General features: G+C 54.9%; 1 protein-coding gene across 4 annotated transcripts in view; it reads left to right on the plus strand.

Annotated features, from left to right (window-relative positions):
• The window catches only part of MTMR14 (myotubularin related protein 14), a 62881-nt gene that overhangs the window by 36366 nt on the left and 9778 nt on the right, over positions 1 to 16737 (plus strand). For all 4 annotated transcript variants that reach the window (XM_042844236.2, XM_042844235.2, XM_005296002.5 and 1 more), the window contains 8 exons: positions 1924 to 1990; positions 3180 to 3265; positions 3724 to 3800; positions 4077 to 4113; positions 5181 to 5251; positions 6078 to 6127; positions 6354 to 6492; positions 9751 to 9918. In XM_042844236.2, the coding sequence (XP_042700170.2) occupies positions 1924 to 1990; positions 3180 to 3265; positions 3724 to 3800; positions 4077 to 4113; positions 5181 to 5251; positions 6078 to 6127; positions 6354 to 6492; positions 9751 to 9918 (695 nt within the window). The remainder of the gene's footprint in view (positions 1 to 1923; positions 1991 to 3179; positions 3266 to 3723; positions 3801 to 4076; positions 4114 to 5180; positions 5252 to 6077; positions 6128 to 6353; positions 6493 to 9750; positions 9919 to 16737) is intronic.

The following is a 16737-nucleotide window of genomic DNA, read 5'->3' on the forward strand; positions in this document are numbered from 1 at the left end:
TGTCAGAGGGGGAGGAAGGCCTGGGACAAGGGGAAAACAGCTTTAGGACCCTTGCCCAGCATAAAGGATCCTTTCCAGAGAGTGGCCAAGGCTAAAAGGGCGGCTCTAAACCAAGAGAGCCCAAAGCACAGACCTCCAGACTGGAGCGCTGGGAGAAGACCACAGCCCAGTTGGAACCCCAGAGGTATGGGGGTGGGGAAAGGGCACAGGCCGCATAAACCTTCCCACATGCGAACTGCGAGTGCCATCAAGCACCCCCGACCTAAGGGGGGGCGTGAAACTGGAGGGGCCTGGTGTAATTCCCACCAAGGAACTGGAGGGATGCGGGGGCATCCATGGGAACGGGGGTAGGTTCGAACTTCCCCAGGTCACTGGCTAAAGTGACCCCGCTCAGTTCGGTCTCGAAGGGGGGAGAGATGTGACGAACTGGGACTGTTCTTGCTGGGGTGTGGGAATGCTGAGAGGGGAGTGTGACTAGGATGGTCTGCATCGGAGGATGGGAGTCTGCCCGAGGGAACATACCTGAGCTTGTAACATGAGAACCCAGGAGGGGGTTGGAGGTCAGGTGACTCCGGGGCCCGGGAAACTGAACAAAGGCTGTGGGAGGGGTGGCTGAAGGGGGTGTGCTGGAAGCAGGCTGGAGAGATGGCTGGGAGGCAGAGATGGCTCTGACCCCCCAAAGGGGGGTGGGCTGGGATGCCCTGGGACCCCAAGCTGGATCTCACTGAGAGGTATCCTGTTGTCTGTGCCTGCAAGACCTGTCTTGGACTGTATTCCTGTCATCCAAATAAACCTTCTGCCTTACTGGCTGGCTGAGAGTCATGGTGAATCGCAGGAGGCCGGGGGTGCAGGGCCCTGAGTCCCCCAATACTCCGTGACAGTACGTCTGACCATCACCGAGCGCTTTTGGGTGCTACTGCAGTGTTCTGTCCCCTGCTGCTGGAGCAGGGCTGAGAGGAGACTCCGTTCATTCACTGGCAGTGGGGAAGATTAGAAGGCTCGGTTGCCTGCACCTTCCATGCCTTCCCCAAACGCAGCCTTGCTGGGGTGGTGAGTGCAGGCTGCCGAAGAGGCAGAGCCCCCTGAAGTCAGTCACCACTTGATGGCCAAATGCTGATGGGCTGTGATCGTGCTAATAGGGCACTGGAAGGGTTTTGTTTAGGGAGGTAAAATATATCCTTCCCGTGACCCTTTAGCATTTGAGCTCTCTGGATTTAGCCACCCTCCTGTGCTACTGCTGGGAATGCCGTGGCTCCAGAAGTCTGTTACCTGTCTGTGGAGCAAGGGGAGGGGGTCACTTAGACAGGCTTGTCTGAGCCTTGCAGGCAGAGCACTCCAGTCACAGGGGAGGCTCTCCTCACCACGGCATGCCTGTCCCAGCGCACGCTGCAGCTGGAACCCCACCACTCAGTCACCCTTCCCCATACGCATTTGGGGTTTTGGCAGAAATGGGTCGGCACTCAGTAGGGAGTTCTTTGGCTCTGGGTCGTCGTCCTGAACGTACTGTGGCCCAGGGAGAGCTCAGCAGAATGTCTGTATTTCCTATGCTGCTTGGTCCGCCTTGCTGCTGTGATGGCAAAATGGGTTCTGTGTCCTCCCTTCAGTCAAAAGAACCTGTTCTCAGAGGTTTGAACAGCTTCTTGGGGAAGTCCTGTGAGCAGCAGAATTGCTTTCGTTGCCCAACCCCTGGTCCCAATCTCTGCCTTGTCGGCAGGGTCTCCTGGACTGCACGGCTGGCAACTTGGCACGCCAGTGGGAGGCCGGGTAGGGAGGGGAAGGACTGCCCCCTTGGACATTGCCATGGGATTGTCTGAGCCCTCGCGCCCTCTTCCTGCATTCAGCCATGGAAAGAGGAGGGCCGGCTCCCTATGCTGCAGGGCAGTGGTTAATTGTATGCAAGGCCTCACCTCCTGTTCTCCACAGAGCTGGGACCTGGTGCAACAGACACAGAACTACCTGAAGCTGCTGATCTTACTCATCAATGGGGACGGTAAGGTTTGCTCCTTCTCTGCACTCCCAGCTGGCTCTGTGGCCAGAGCATATGGGCTTTCTCCAGGGCACTAACACTGCCACTCTCCAGTCCTGTTAGAGAACGTGACTTTCTGCCCCTTGTGGGGTGTTGTCCTGGACGTCAGTACTCAAAGGGGAGTCCTGTTACCCAGGAAAATCCCAACCCTTGGACGAGGCCTCTCCTTCCCCACTGGCTGGGCGGCTGATTATGTACAAATCAAATTGTCAAAGGCCAAGGTCCCATTTTCCACGAAAGTGACTTAGACCCCAGCTCTGAGCCTCCCTGGTGCGATGAGATGGGCTCCAAGTCACTTTGATGCTTTTGAGAGCTGTGCACTAAGACTAGGGTTTGTAGAAGCTGAAGGGAAAAGCCTGCTGTTCCTGTCTTGCTGGGGCCGTTTCTCTGGGTTTGGCCTCAGAAGGGGCTCCAAAAGGGTCTCCTTTTATCTGTTTCATTTTCATTCCCTTCTTGCCAAGCCCCTAGGCTCTGGGCTGGTGGCATGTAGATCTAGAGCCGTGTCAGACACTGCACTCAACACTCGCAGACTTAGATCCATCAGATCACTGCCAACACCCTCACAGCCTAGGAGGAGCCAGGGGTGACTTAGCAGCCAAGTTGTGTGCTGCTGCCACATGGCCTATGCCCTGTGAACAGTCTGTATAATGGAGGTGGTGGTGGCCTGTTCTTGGCCACTCTGCTCTGTGGAGATGTCGTCACATCTCTGGGGTGAAAGGGGACCTGCTGCTCCTGGAGCCGAGGTCTAGCTCACTCAGACTGGGAAAAGGATGGAAATGCTCACCCCAGGCAGGCTTGGTGCTTTGATTGGTGAGGGGCTGGGGAGGTGTAACCGGGCAGCTCTAGGCTGTGGGCCGGCTGGTCCCCGCCATGGAGATTCCTTACTCCTAGCAGCTGGGGAGACTAGGATTGCAGCAGTTTGGCATGACATGCTGAATCCAGGGACCTTCCAAGTCCTTCATTCTGGAGACAGCCCTCTCCCAAGAGGACGTTCTAGCTAGTAAGGCCAGCTGTGCTCCCCCTTCCCTCCCCTGCAAACAGCCCTCGGTGCTGCGGGGGGGAGGCATGCAGTGAATCACAGGGATAGTGCAAGTAACCCTCCATTCTCCTTACAAAGCTCTCTCTCTCCCTCTCCTTCCCGCCCCTGGAGCAGATGACAGCGGGCTTCTGGTACACTGTATATCCGGCTGGGACCGAACCCCTCTCTTCGTCGCCCTCCTGCGCCTCTCCTTGTGGGCCGTGAGTACGGAATGGACGTGCTGCGCCTCGGGGAGTGACAGCTTGGGGGTGGCTGAGCAGCCATGTGACCCAAAGAGGGTGAAGAGCAGTCGCTGTTCCTAGCTACCAGAGCAGCGTCTGCAGAGGGGTGTGGGAATGGGCTGTGGAGGCACAGCCTGGTGCGCTGGCCTGTACTGAGGCCCAGTATTCCCAGGGGGCAAGGTAAGGCACCTGCAGCTCTGCATGAGGGCTGCATCTGCACTTGCAGCCTGGCGAGAAACTGCTTTGGACATGAGATGCCATGTAACGGAGACGGGGGCTGGTCTGCACCTGGGGGGGAGGGGGTAGAGCCAGCTGGACGTCCCCCTTTGTGGTGCTGGGAGACGCTCTCCTTGGCAGTTCCCAGTGGGGCTTGCACCCTCAGCCCCAGTTCTAGTGGCTGCTGCATCCCTGAGGCTTCCCTCCTCTTTCCTTTCCAGGATGGGCTTATCCATGCCTCGCTGGAGCCTGCCGAGATTCTTTACCTGACAGTGGCCTATGACTGGTTCCTTTTCGGGTAGGTTCGCTGAGAGGTGCAGACACTGCCCAGGGCTGGGCAGGCTCTCAGAGGGGCCCTCTCATGGTCTGGTTCGGGGGTGACCTGCTTGGGTTGAGGGGATGGCTTTCCTCGGGGGACTTGGCACATCTGCTTAAAGCTGCTGGGCGGGAGGGGCTCGTGCAGGTTCTGCCGACGCCTACGGCCGCTGCCTGTGCCTGACAGCTCATGGCCTGGTCCTTCACTGCTCGTTCTCATTCCTACTTTGTGATCTCCTTTCCCTTGCTCTCTTTCCAGGCACATGCTGGTTGATCGGCTCAGTAAAGGAGAAGAGGTGAGTGGCCCGGCAGGAGGCGAGCAGGGCCTGAGTGCAGTACTCTGCCACTAGGCAGCAGGCTCAAGGTAGTAGCCGTCTTTGCAGCTCGGCGTCTCATTGACCTGGCTGGGCATCCATTGTAGCCAGGCCTTGGCGGTATTAGGACTGTACCTTGTGTCTGCTCCTTCCTTCCGTGAAGGAACGCTGTCCCAGGGCCCAAGGACTGAATGTGGGTAGATTAGATCTTGTAATCCCAACGTCTCCGCTGTCAGCGCAGCAGGGCCTTCCTTACCTCATCTCGGACAACAGTGCCCGGAGATATAACGGTTCGCTTCAGCTCTGAGAAGGGACGCTTCAGGCTTCTAAATTCAGAGTGCCGAAACGTAGTTAGTTGAGAAGTTGTTCACAAACTGGGTGGCTAACCCACACGCCTCTCTGCGGGGCGCTCTGGCACCGGGGGGTTCATAGCTGCTGTTTAGCTGGTAGAGCTGTGGGCTGATGCACCACAGTCCTGAGGCTTGTGATCCTTGCAGATAAGCCGTCCTGTTGCTGTCATTCTGGCAAGAGACATTTGTGTCGGGCGGTGGGAGCTGTGTGGGGCGCAGCCAGATCAGAGAGCAGACTGTGCCGTGATACTTGGTGTTGGGGAGGTCACTGCTCTCCTGAGCGTCCCTGTTCTGCTGCTGGGTGACCCTTACCCTCTGGTGCTGCATTGGCAAAGACACAGGACCTGTCCTGGCCCTTCTCGACTAGGGTGGGCCTTGTGTGAAGGTCCTTGGTTAAGAGCTTTCTGACATGCACTCGCCCAGCTGGCCCGTTCGGTGGGCAAGGGAACCTCCCTTGGCCAGGGAAGGATGGTGGTACCACACCTGGTGCGGGGGCTTCCACACTCAGATCCAGGGCAAGCCAGCAGAGGGCTCTGAAACAGAAGGCCCAAAACGTGACTCTGACTAACGCTGAACTCTCTGGTGGTAGCTGCAGGTGCATTGCTGCCCCCTCCCCTCAGCATCCTCCCCCCATTAAAATAAGAGGCTGCAGCCCCTGTGGATTCTTCTCAAGCTTCTCTTCTCTCTCCCTTTGCACAGATTTTCTTTTTCTGCTTCAATTTTCTGAAGCACATCACCTCTGAGGAGTTCTCTGCTGTGAAGCTGCAGAGGTAAGGAGCTTGTGCTGGCTGCTGCCTGGACTAAAGAGCCAAGCAACTCGTTAGTGCTGTTACCATGGGGAGATGGAGGCCCTGGTGTCCTGGCCCAATTTCCCTTAATTTATTCTGCACTCAGAAGGCTGAAGAATGGGGCCAAGGCTTGTGAGGTGCGCACGTCACCCTCGGAAAAGCTGCCCAGGCTGAAATGTGCGCTCAGCTGAATGAAGTGTCTGTAGGGTCCATTAGCCCGGCTGAGTCAATGGCCGAGAGGGCTCTGACTCGCCTTCTGGCCATGCAGCAAGTCCCGTCTGTGCTGCTGTAAGAGAAGGGCCTCGGGGGAGCAGAGAGGGCTGGACAATAGCCCCTCGGTGTGTAGGGATGGCAGGAATCCAGCCCCTCCCTGGAGGAGGCTTCTAACAGCTTTAACTAAACCTCTCTGCATAGAGTTCTGCCGGGTCCCTCCAAGCTGCAGGAGCTGAGCGCTCTCCTCCCTTCCCACCCCAGCTGGGAGTTGGGGGTAGAAGCACGTCCGTTACCATCACCCCAGCCAGGGACTGCTCCGTGTCGGCTCCTCTGGAAGGGGAACTTTGGGACCCACAGCACTGCAAACACCAGTTCTGTCACGGGCCAGGCGAGCAGAGGGACAAGCCCCATTCTATTTGCCGTCCTTTGCTGTGACGGAAGGCAGCGGGCATGCGGGCTGGGGACAGGTCGAGGGTCAGTTAGTGCTCTGAGATCCCTAAACTGCACGGGCCCCTCTCCACTGGCCTGGCCTGGCAGGATGGCAGCAGACGTCCCGTAGTTCTGATCCTGTGTAACCGTTTCCCATTCCCCCCAGGAGGAAGAGCCTGCTGCCTGGCTTCACGGTGGAAGAAATCTGCATGCTCAGTGAGTGCTGTCCCGGAACGCCGGCCACTCCCCTGGGTCGAGTGCAGAGCTCGGGGCTGAAGGGGTTTCTGGGGGAGGTGCCACGAGCTGTTCGTTTCGTTCTCCACTCCACACGCCTGAAGCCCTCGGGCACCAGCAAGGATGGGGGTGGGAAGTAGGATGGGGATGAGGCTAATCAAAGGCTCCCAGGCTTGGCTTCAGTCTGCTCCTGTCTTCCTTCTTGCAGAGCAGAGGGATCGGGGCAGCACCACGAGCCTGAGCAGTGACTTCTCCCTAGTGCTGGAGAGTTCACCAGGAGCAGCTGGGAGCTTCACCTCTGAGGCTGTGGAGCTGATGCCAGCTGGCGCGCAGACCCAGGCCGCTTGGTAAGAAGCCACCCAAGCACCTGGCCAGGGCATAGCAGGCAGGGGCAGGTTCAAGCTGTTGCCTTGTGCAGTGCTCAGAAGGTGGCGTATTGAGCAGGGAGTTGCCATCCCCTCGCTGAGCGCCCGCTCCATGTGGCACAGGCACCAGCAGGACACTGCAGAGAGCGAAGGAAGGAATTCAGCTGTAGCACTAACCCGGGCCCGTGCTACAGAGCTCCAGGGCCTTCTGTTCCAGGAGGTACTGAGAATGCTCCTGCCGTGAGGGGCTGCCGTGCGCTTCCGCGGGAGGCCTTCGCCTACAGCCTGGCCCATGATCTGAGGACAGAGCAGCTGCTCGCATGGCCTGGGCCTGCTTTGTTTGTTTCTGAAATGCACTTAAATCACATCAAAGCCTGTTGTTTCTTGCAGTCTTGCCTGCTGTGGAGCTGCGGGTCCATTTCCCCCAGTGGTTCCATACATGGAGTGGCTTTCTTACTTCCCATTAGTGACTCTGCATCTCCCAGGGGACTTGGGAGAAGAATGATCACTCCAAAAGCAGGACTTCTTGGAGCAGTCCTCGCTCCCCGTGCACCCAGCTGGCGTCTCCTCCCACTTCCGCAGTGTGGAGGTGCCAGCTGTAGCCAGGGTTAACCTTGTACAGGGGCTGCCCAAGCTAATAGCCGTCACTGTAAAGCCAAGTACCGGCCTGGGGGCTGAAGCTGGCCAGATAGTTGGTTACTGCTCTTGGAGATGGCTCCAAAAAAGATTGCAAAACCCTAACCACTCCTCCTTAAAAGTGACAGGAGAGAGTCTCTCCTAGGTCTGGTTACCCCGTGGCTGATGTGAAGCCACAGTGGTGAAACTGGGGTCAGGAAAGGGGCTGTATCTGGCAGACTCACTATTGTAGGGGCAGCTGGGTTTGGGGATTTCAGAGCCTTTCTCTGGGGTTGCCCCTCTGAGTTTAATTCCTTTCTCTCCTCTCCCTAAACGCAAGCAGCGATGCGACTTTGTGCCGCAATTATTTTAAATTAAATCTGGGCTGTGCTTGGGGCATCTGGAAATGCTCTGGGGGAGAGTAACCTGCGGCACGCTTCTGGCAGCCCAGGCTTCCTCGTATCTTGTGCAGGGAAATGTTTAACGAACCTGGGGACCATGAGAGCAGGGATGAGACGGCTGAAACAGCGCACTTGCATACCTGACCTAGTGCAGGGTCACCTCTAACATGAGCGACTGTCTGTCCACAGCAAACCGACCGTGACAAGTACAAAGCAGTCCCCCCACCCCAGGGCTCTGGGTAATGGCCAGTGCTTCCTAGGACCCACAATGGTAGGCCACAGACTCAAAACCTGAATAGCATTGTTCCTCCCCCTGGCGCTTCCTGTTGAAGCAAAACATGGACTAGCCAGGATGTATTGGGAAGGCTAGAGGAGGAAACAGCTGCTGTTCTTGTGGGGCTGACTCACACTTGTGTATTTTTGCTTCACTCGCTTACTGTGGGTGCCGGGGGGCTGGGGTGTTGCTGTGGGTGCCAAACAATTCCATGTACATGCGTTCTGCCAAACGCGCAGGCTCTCCTTGCTTAGGTAGACACTGAGATCCCTGCAGGTTACGCAGGGAGGAATGTTGGCAGAGTGCTGACCTGAGGTCCATACACGTCGTTAGCAGCTGAAGGGTGGGACATTTGAGGCCTGGTCTACACTAAACGTTTAGATCAACATAAACACTTGCTCAGAGGTGTGAAAAAACTGAGCACTGTCGCTGTGCCTGCCTAACCCCAGCATAGAGACAGCTGCGTCGACAGAAGAATGCTTCTCCACCTAGCTACTGCCTCTCGGGAGATGGAGTTCCTCCAGCATTGGAAAAACCCTTCCATGGCTGTGACAGCAGCATTGCTGGGGCACCTCAGCCCCCGTGGTGCAGACAAACCCTTGCGGGGTGAGGGGAGGACATAGTGTTCTCCTCCTCTGTACACAGAGCTGGGTTTAGCTGTGGAGTCTCAGGTGTCTGTACTTGTGGTCTCTCTGGAGGCCAGGATGGCTACACTAGCTTGTAGGGGGCCTTGGATTGAAAACCTTCCTTCAGGGCTCTGCCTGCCCCAGTTCTTGTCACCATATTGGGCATTTCATTAGCTCTGCTGGTTTGCACTGAGGACAACACTGCAGTAACAGCAAGAGGGTAAGGGCTAGAGCGGGCTTTGGCCAACTGTTTGTCGTTTGGGAGAACGGAGCTAGTGCTCCTCCCAGAAAATCCTTGGTGTCTGAGGAGAACCCTGATTGACTTGCAAGGCTGGGGGATCAGTTCATAACTCTCCCTCCATTGGCAGGCATGTAAGGGAAGCAGTAATGGCTTTCAGCTAGGAGGCGGTGGTGGGCAGCAAACTGGACAGGAGTTTGGAGTGTGGTATGACTAGAAGAGGGTCAATGCAGAGACATGCTAGCCATGTAGGGAGAGCAGCCCTGTCTCTAGAGCTGTGATGCGACTGCACCCTTCAGTGGGGGGCCTAAACGGAGGAGTGACAGCGATCAGAGGCCTGGCACAGCTGGCTGACTTGTCAAGAAAGATTGAAGGGACACAGAGGTTCTGTCCTCTCACATCCCTCCCCTCCAGCTGCTTACACAGTTTTATTCACCTGGGTATGTCTACACTGCTGTGAAACCCCCACCGCTGGCCTGCGTTGGCTGACTCCGGCTCTTGGGGAAGTAACATCGCAGCATAGATGTTTGGGCTCAGGCTGCAGCCCAAGTTCTGGGTCCCCCTGTGCCCAAAGGTCTACATGTCAATTTTACAGCCCCGCAGGTCGAGTCAGCTGCCACGATCCAGCTGCAAGTGTTTCATTGCAGTGCAGACATACCCTTCATGACAGCACTGCACGCGTCTGTGGGTGTTCACTGGAGTCGTCTTTCCCCAGGGACATGCTGGGAGGCCTGGCACTTGGGGCATGTTAAAATTAGATGGGACATAGAATGTGCCCGTATAGGCCGATCCTGCCCTGGCCCCAGGCGATGGGCCAGAATGGCTTCTTGCTCCCTCTCTTCTCTGACGTGCCGCACTCCAGAAGTGTGAGCTGGCTCGGGGGGCGAGAGCTCAGCAGATGCTAGGGGCAGGGCACATCTGTCTGGCAGACTCTGCTGGTGCAGTTACACCTGACTAATTGGTCCTCCTGGGCTCGGCGGGAGCTGAATCTCTGGGGGGCGGGGGGGTGGAATCTCTGCCCTGACATGGAATGGCTTCCTGCATGGGGAAGTTGACGTCTCACCCAGGGCTCCTGTTGTCCTGCAGGCGGAAGAGCCGCACATCCTCTCCCCAAACGGTGCTCTGGAGCCGGACCCCACAGTCTGAAGACCGACCGCCTTACCAGGAAGCAAAGTCCTCTAGCTCCTCCTCCTCAAACCATTCTGACACCTTCCTGAGGGTTGGAAGCAGCCCACTGGAGGTCCCGAAACCCAGGTGAGGTGCACCAAAGCAGACCATTTCTTAGCAAAATAAAGGTCGGGTATAGGGAGCATGCTGCTCTGAAGACCTGGTGTGCAGTGGGTTCATAGACTGAAGCTCAGAAGGGGGCCATTATCTGTATAATACAGGCCAGAGAAATGCTCCCGGTGATTCTTGCCTCAGTCCATATGCACAAATAACATAAGTGTGCGGAGGCAGAACTGGTGGTGGCGGTCCCACCTGACGTGAGCTGCGCGCCGGTCTCGGCCCCGCTGATTCAGTAAGTGCAGGGTTTCTGGTCTCTCCCTCCTGCATGCTCAGCTCTCCCGGTGCTGGAAGCGCACTCTGTGCTTGGAAGCAAGTGTTCAGTACGTGCACAGGAGACGTGAAGCAAAGTGTCATGTGGCGGCAGGGGGGTGGGGACCTGCTCCAACGAACTGCACCCATTGACATCCGAGTCTGTTCCCCTGAACCCCTGGGCGCCCCGGCAGAGGAAGATGTAATCGCGAAGAGCGGGCGGTCAGGCTTGCACAGCGCAGGGGCTCTGAGCCTGTGCGTCGGGCTGTGTGGTGGCTGTGCATTCCCACAGTGCAGGGGGGCGTGGTGAGAACCCAGGGAAGCCAGGAGATTAGGCAGGACACAGGCTAAAACTTGGGCTAAAACCAAGTGAGTTGCTTTCCATAACGAAGAGCATTCCAGCAGCCTCTGGAGTCTGATCACTGCCTTTGTGCAGCACCAGTGAGTTGGGGTACTAGGGAGGGGAGTCTGGGGAGCGAGGGATGGAGAGGAGCCTGCAGCGTGTTGAGGGCCAGTGAGAAAGAAGATGTTGTTAAGCCCTTGTTCACAATTACGTGGGGTTTCCTGTTGAGTTGTCGCTGGTGACTCCTATCACAACAGCCGCCATTTAAATTGTATTGACCTCTCCTCAATCCAGAGAGACGGAAGGAAAACAGGTAGAGCCTTTAATTGCACTTGGTGTGTGTGTGGAGTCTGTGTTACAGCGAGAAATCACTGATCGTCTCCGTCGCTAGTCTGAAGGGTCCTCTCTGCGCCGCAGGCAGTCATTTCGATTCTCTTGAGCTGCTGCCGCCGTTTTGTCTTGGAATGAACAGGCTCAAACGCTGGGAAGATAATGGTCCAAGGAGGGCAGGGGAATAGCAAAGAGAAATGCAGCTTCTGTCTCTTGATAGCTGCTTTTGCTTGCAACCTCCCTGCTGGAGTAACAGGCCCAGCATAGCCCCTCACTGACACGGCTAAGCTGCCTCTCCAGTCACAGGCTCCCAGTTTGCTGTGAAAGGAGGCGCTGTCTTGGCAACTCAGCCAGTCTTTTTGCCTCTGTCTTATAAGAGGGGAAGGAAGAGAAACAAGGTGGGGGAAGGAAAAGTGACCCCGGGGAGGGATGACAGCAGGACCCCAGTGTTCAGGATTTAGCAGAAGCCAGTGCAGCTAATGTCCCTCCCCGAGTCTGTCTGGTTAGGATGCCTTTCCCACTCGGGGTAAACATCCAAGAGAGTCGTGCTGGATTCTGGGGTCCCAAGAGATGGCTGGGGAGAGGCAGTAGCAGCCAGTAGGGTAAAGTTTGTTCTGTCCATCCATAGGCCCTGCTGGTAGCTCTTTCTCTGCCCTGATAAACAGTGCCCAAGAAGGGGTGGCGGTCTCATGCCGTTAACTAGGACCAAGCAGAAGTACACCGAGATTTCCACTAGGAACATTCCTCCCCTTCCTAGAGTCTTCCAGCTCGTCGTTACGCTGATCCGTGACTTCCCCAGGAACTCTGAGCACAGCTCTTCTAACGTGACAAGTCCTGTTCATACTGGCTCCAGCCCTGGCTGCCTCGTGGAGACAGTTGTATGTAATGGGCTGAGTTGGACTCTCGTTCCCTTGGACAATTGGAATATACAGGCTCCCAGCAGCGCCAGCACAGAGTAGAGATGTGCTTCCCTTGATACAGAAGCAGCTTGGATTTCCTCTCCACCCCTGTGTCCCCGAAAGCCGGCTGTAAGCTCGTGGCTGGGTGACCCTAGGAAAGGGGTGCAGTTGGCAGGGCAGCAGTTACACTGCTCCAGCTCCCACTTCTCTGCTGAATCCAGCCACCTCTTGGTCCATACACAGCCTTCCGTCCGTCTCCAGGGATTGAGCTGATCACTCCCGGGCGAGCTGGGAGCATGGTCCAAATACACCCTTCTAATTAGAGACGGACATGGCTGGGGCGAGGAAGGGATTGTATCACCCCACTCAGCACTGCTAGGGCCTCCTCTCTGGCTACGTGAATCCAGGTCACATCCAGTCAGAGGGTCTATCACAATCTCCAGCTGAAGTTCTACCTGGGGACGGGGGGAACATACATTTGAATGCAAAATAGGCAATATTATTATTTCCTATCTAGTGTGTTTCATCAGTAGATCTCAGAGTGCTTCCCACTCATCAGTGTATTTATCCCTACACCGCCCTGTGAGATGGGAGAACATGACTAGCCCCATTGTACAGAGAAGCTAGGTGACTTGTCCCAGGTCTCCCATGGCCCAGGCCAGCACCCTACCCACTGACCTGTCCATCCAGCATCACTGTGCTGGAGGGAGAGGGGCATATGTGAGAGTGGAGCAAGGAGGAAGCCCTTTCCCTTGGCCCCTTTATGAACAGACACTTGGCTGGAGTGTCCTCACGGGAGCGGCTGGAGTCCACTAGCTGACCATGCTGCTAGAAATGCTCTTGTCTCTACAGCTGGAGGCTGGTTCTTGGGGAAGGTCTAAACTGAGGAAACAACTGCACTTGACTATCTTGACCTCTGGCCATGTGGTCATGGCAACAAAACACTTGGCCCTGACAGCAGCAGCCGGGGAAACATGGACTGTTCCTAGTGGGCCAACAGCACTTCAAGCAGCTAATCCCAGTTGTTCCAGGTGCAGCCAGCGTGGAGAGCAGAGGAATGCCGACGAGTAGTGGAGGAAGGGGAAGGGCACCTGAGCGGGATACCTAAAGGTTGAACACCAGGATGACCCTTTAGGTGTTTCCACTGGGGCATCCTAGAAGGAAACGTTGAATTTGTGACACTTGGCCAGTGTGTGGGCTTCTCCGGGGGCTGGAGCTTCTGTCAGACTAATAATGTGATTAGTGGCCCATGACCCAGTCCAAAGGCAAAGTCAGATGTCAGGTCTCTGGTTGACAGAAAACCACTTCCCACCACATCTCTGCATAGGCTGTGTCCCAAACTTGCTAGGCATTTGCAGAGCAGGGCACGATGATCTCGCCAGCTGAATGCTTTGTGTCTAGAAACAACACAAGTTGCCTCTAACTCCTTGTGCCTGTGTGGACTGGGCTGTAAAGATACAGTGCCCTGAAGCTCATGTTTCACACTACTCCTGGGAGTAGTAGCCAGTGAAGTTGCAGAAAAATGCAGTGTGTCTGCACTGGGGCATTGACTCGCGAGCACACACACACATGACGCTGGATTAGCAAACTGAACAAATGTTGCCTGTGCTTTTGTTAAGTCTATTAATCAACCCTGGTGTGCTGTGCTCTGTTAAGAGGCAAGGAATCCAGCCCCGGGGTCTTCTGGTGGCTGTGTGAATCACAGGAAACCCTAGCTCTTTAAATGCTGCTGCAGCCAGTTCAGTAATGTGCTCTGACTGCAAAGAGCAGCTCCCCAGTGCGTGTGGCTACTCAGTGGGATCTGTGGATGCTGTAGTTGGTGACCATGGATTCTCTTCAGCCAGCATTGGGACATTTTTCTCATAGTTGCTTTGAGGTGCTTGGTAGCTAGAGGTTTTACCATGTCTGTGCTGGGCATCTGTCATTCTCTGTCCTAAAGAGAAACCAGGCCCAAAGCTTGCCAGGACCAGGACTGAAACACCTGACAGCAGAAGGAAATGAGGAGTCTTTCCAGAACTGAAGCTCTGATTATGCTACAAATTGAACTGATACTGTGGTGAAGAGTGTGACGTTGCCAAGGCCCTGACGGAGGTCCCAGAAGACTGGAGAAGGGCTAACGTTGTGCCCATCTTAAAAAAGGGGGGAAAGGAGGAGCCAGGGAACTACAGATCAGTCAGCCTGACTTTGATACCTGGGAAGCTACGGGAGCCATGTATAAAACATTCCATTTGCAAATACCGGGAGGATGGAGGGTGATCACTAGCAGCCAGCATGGATTTACCTAGAACAAATCCTGCCAAACCAGCTGGATTTCCCTCTTTGACAGGGTAACTGGTTTGGTGAATAGGGGGAATGCAGTGGACATAATATACCTGGACATCAGCAAGGCTTTGGACACAGTCCCACATGACATTCTGATAAGTAAGCTGGAGAAAAGCAGGCTCGACAGAACTACCGTTAAGTGGATACATGATTAGTTAAACAACCGCAAACAAAGAGTCACTATTAATGGAATGATGTGGGGTTGGTGGGAGGTCTCAACTGGGGTTCTACAGGGATCTGGTCTGGGTCTGGTGTTGTTAACATCTTTATTAATGACCTAGATGCAGATATAGAGAGCAGACTGATCAAGTTTGCAGATGACACACAGCTGGGGGGCGGAGGGGAGTTGCCAACACTTGGGAGGATGGAGCTAAAATTCAGAGGGACCTTGATAAGTCGGAGAACTGGACTATAGACAACAAAAGGAAATTCAACAAAGACAAATGTGAGGTGCTGCACTTAGGGAAGAAAAAACAAATGCGCAAATACAGACTGGGGGAAAACTGGCTTGGCAGCAGCACTGCTGAGAAGGATCTGGGCGTTGTGGTGGATCACAGCCTCCGAATAAGTCGGCAACGCGATGCTGTTGCAAAAAAAGCAAATGCAATTTTAGGTTGCATGAACAGAAGCATAGCATGCAAGTCACGGGAGGCGGTAGTAGCCTTCTATTCAGCGCTGGTTAGACCTCAGCTGGAGTAGTGGTGTCCAACTTTGGTCACCAATGTATAGAAAGGATGTACAGAAATTGGAAAGGATCCAGAGGCGAGCGACAAAGATGATCAAAGGGAAGGAATGCAGCCATATGAGCAAAGGCTGAAGGAACTGGGTATGGTTAGTTTGGAAAAGAGGAAATTAAAGGTGTGGGGGGGGGCGGAATCTGACAGTGGTCTTCAGATACTTGAAAGGCTGCCACAAAAAAAATGGAGAAAAGTTGTTCTCTTTTGCCACCAAGGGCAGAACAAGAAGCAATGGGTTCAAGCACAGAAAAAAATTCTTAACTATAAGAACAGTAGGACAGTGGAACAGAGGCCTCGGGAGGTCGTGGAAGCTCCTTCACTGGAGGTTACCCAAAGGAGGCTGGAGCCACCTGTCTTGGATGGTTTAACACAACAAATCCTGCACCTTGGCAGGGGGTTAGACTAGATGACCCTTGTGGTCCCTGCTAACCTGTAGTTCTGTGATTGGCACGTGGCTTATGTTGCAAGGGAATTGTGCTCGTACAGTATTGTGCTCCAGGATGCTACAGCGTTAAGAAGACTGGTAAATAGGTGCCTGAGATTTAGCCAATATTGTAAATGCCAATAGCTGCCAAGTGCCACTTACCAGCTGTTTCCATCCGAGGGCTGGAAGGGGCTGCAAGAAACCTGCCTGTCCTTCCTCTGGAATCAGTGCTCTAGTCCAGTTTGTGATCGTTTTAACCTTCTAAAGAGCATTCATACTTTGCAGCTGAATTTGGTGATGCTTGCACTAGTGTAAGGGTGTAGGAAATGCAGCCTCTTCTCCACACGGTTTATAACAACATGGACAAATGGCAGAAAAGGGGTGAGATGCAAGCCAAGCTGCCAGGCTGGCTGACACGAGTCCTCTCACACTTCGTAGGAGAGGAACTAGTCTTGGCTGCTCCTGTGCTGTCTCCCTCCGTGCAGGCGGAAGTCCGCATGCTCAGAAAGCCAGAGAGCGTTCTGTGGGGAAAGGTGCTGCATGGGGAGCCGTGACCTAATTAAATGGAACCATTTTAGGGTAGCAGTTGCTAGTTTGTGGCCCGCCTAGGGAGCCAGCAGACTTAATGGTCCTGCTGCACTTGCGTAAAGGGTCAGCCGTGCCACTCCTCTTTATATTCTGTCCATCTTGTCTCACTAGCCTGTCTCTTATTTCTGAGGGATTCTCCTCCCACTCGGGGGGGTCTGAGGCTCATTTTCATCCTAGCATCCCCTCTCCGCCATCGGAGGTTTGTGAGAAGGGCACAGCTCTGATGCAGATCCCGCTGTGACAGCATATAGTTGTGTGCACCCCCTGCAGACAGCTTCGTTCCTAAACTAGCTAAACTATTGCCCTCTTCAGACCTGAATCTCAGTTGTGCTGGTGTGCATGCCACCCAGTCTCCCTTCCCCTGCTCTGTGGGGTACACCTCCATCGCGCCTGCATGTGGCCATCGCCCCGGTGCCTGTGCTTTGGATGTGGTCCACACTAGAGCTGTAGCTCTTGTCCCTTTCCCAAGTGCTCTAGGGATTTTTCAGTTATTTGACATAGTTAATGTGGGGCCAGTGCAAACCTGAATGGAATATTAAAATAGACTTGGGCCGCTGTACCCCCACCACTCACTTTCCATTTAATTAAAAACGACTCTTGGTTCGATGAGTCTGCCCCAGCAGGGAGTCTCCGAATCCAGGAATCTTGCTACAGAATCTAGGTCCAGTTGGACCTTTATTATTTATGCTCTAGGTGTTGTATCAGGTGACTGCCTGACATATTCCTTTTGAACTAAAATCTCTGTCTGGGATACTCGTTCCTCACACCTGCCACCACCTCTCCCTTTGGTACGTTTAACCGAGGAAGAAGGGATTCCGCTCCAGGGGGAGAGGGTGTTTGTAACGCTCCTAGATGGAACATGGAGGCCCAGGAGGCCGAGGCAGTGGGGAAGTA

This window comes from Chrysemys picta, chromosome 7 (assembly GCF_011386835.1).
Source record: "Chrysemys picta bellii isolate R12L10 chromosome 7, ASM1138683v2, whole genome shotgun sequence".
In the NCBI taxonomy this organism is placed as follows: Eukaryota; Metazoa; Chordata; order Testudines; family Emydidae; genus Chrysemys; species Chrysemys picta.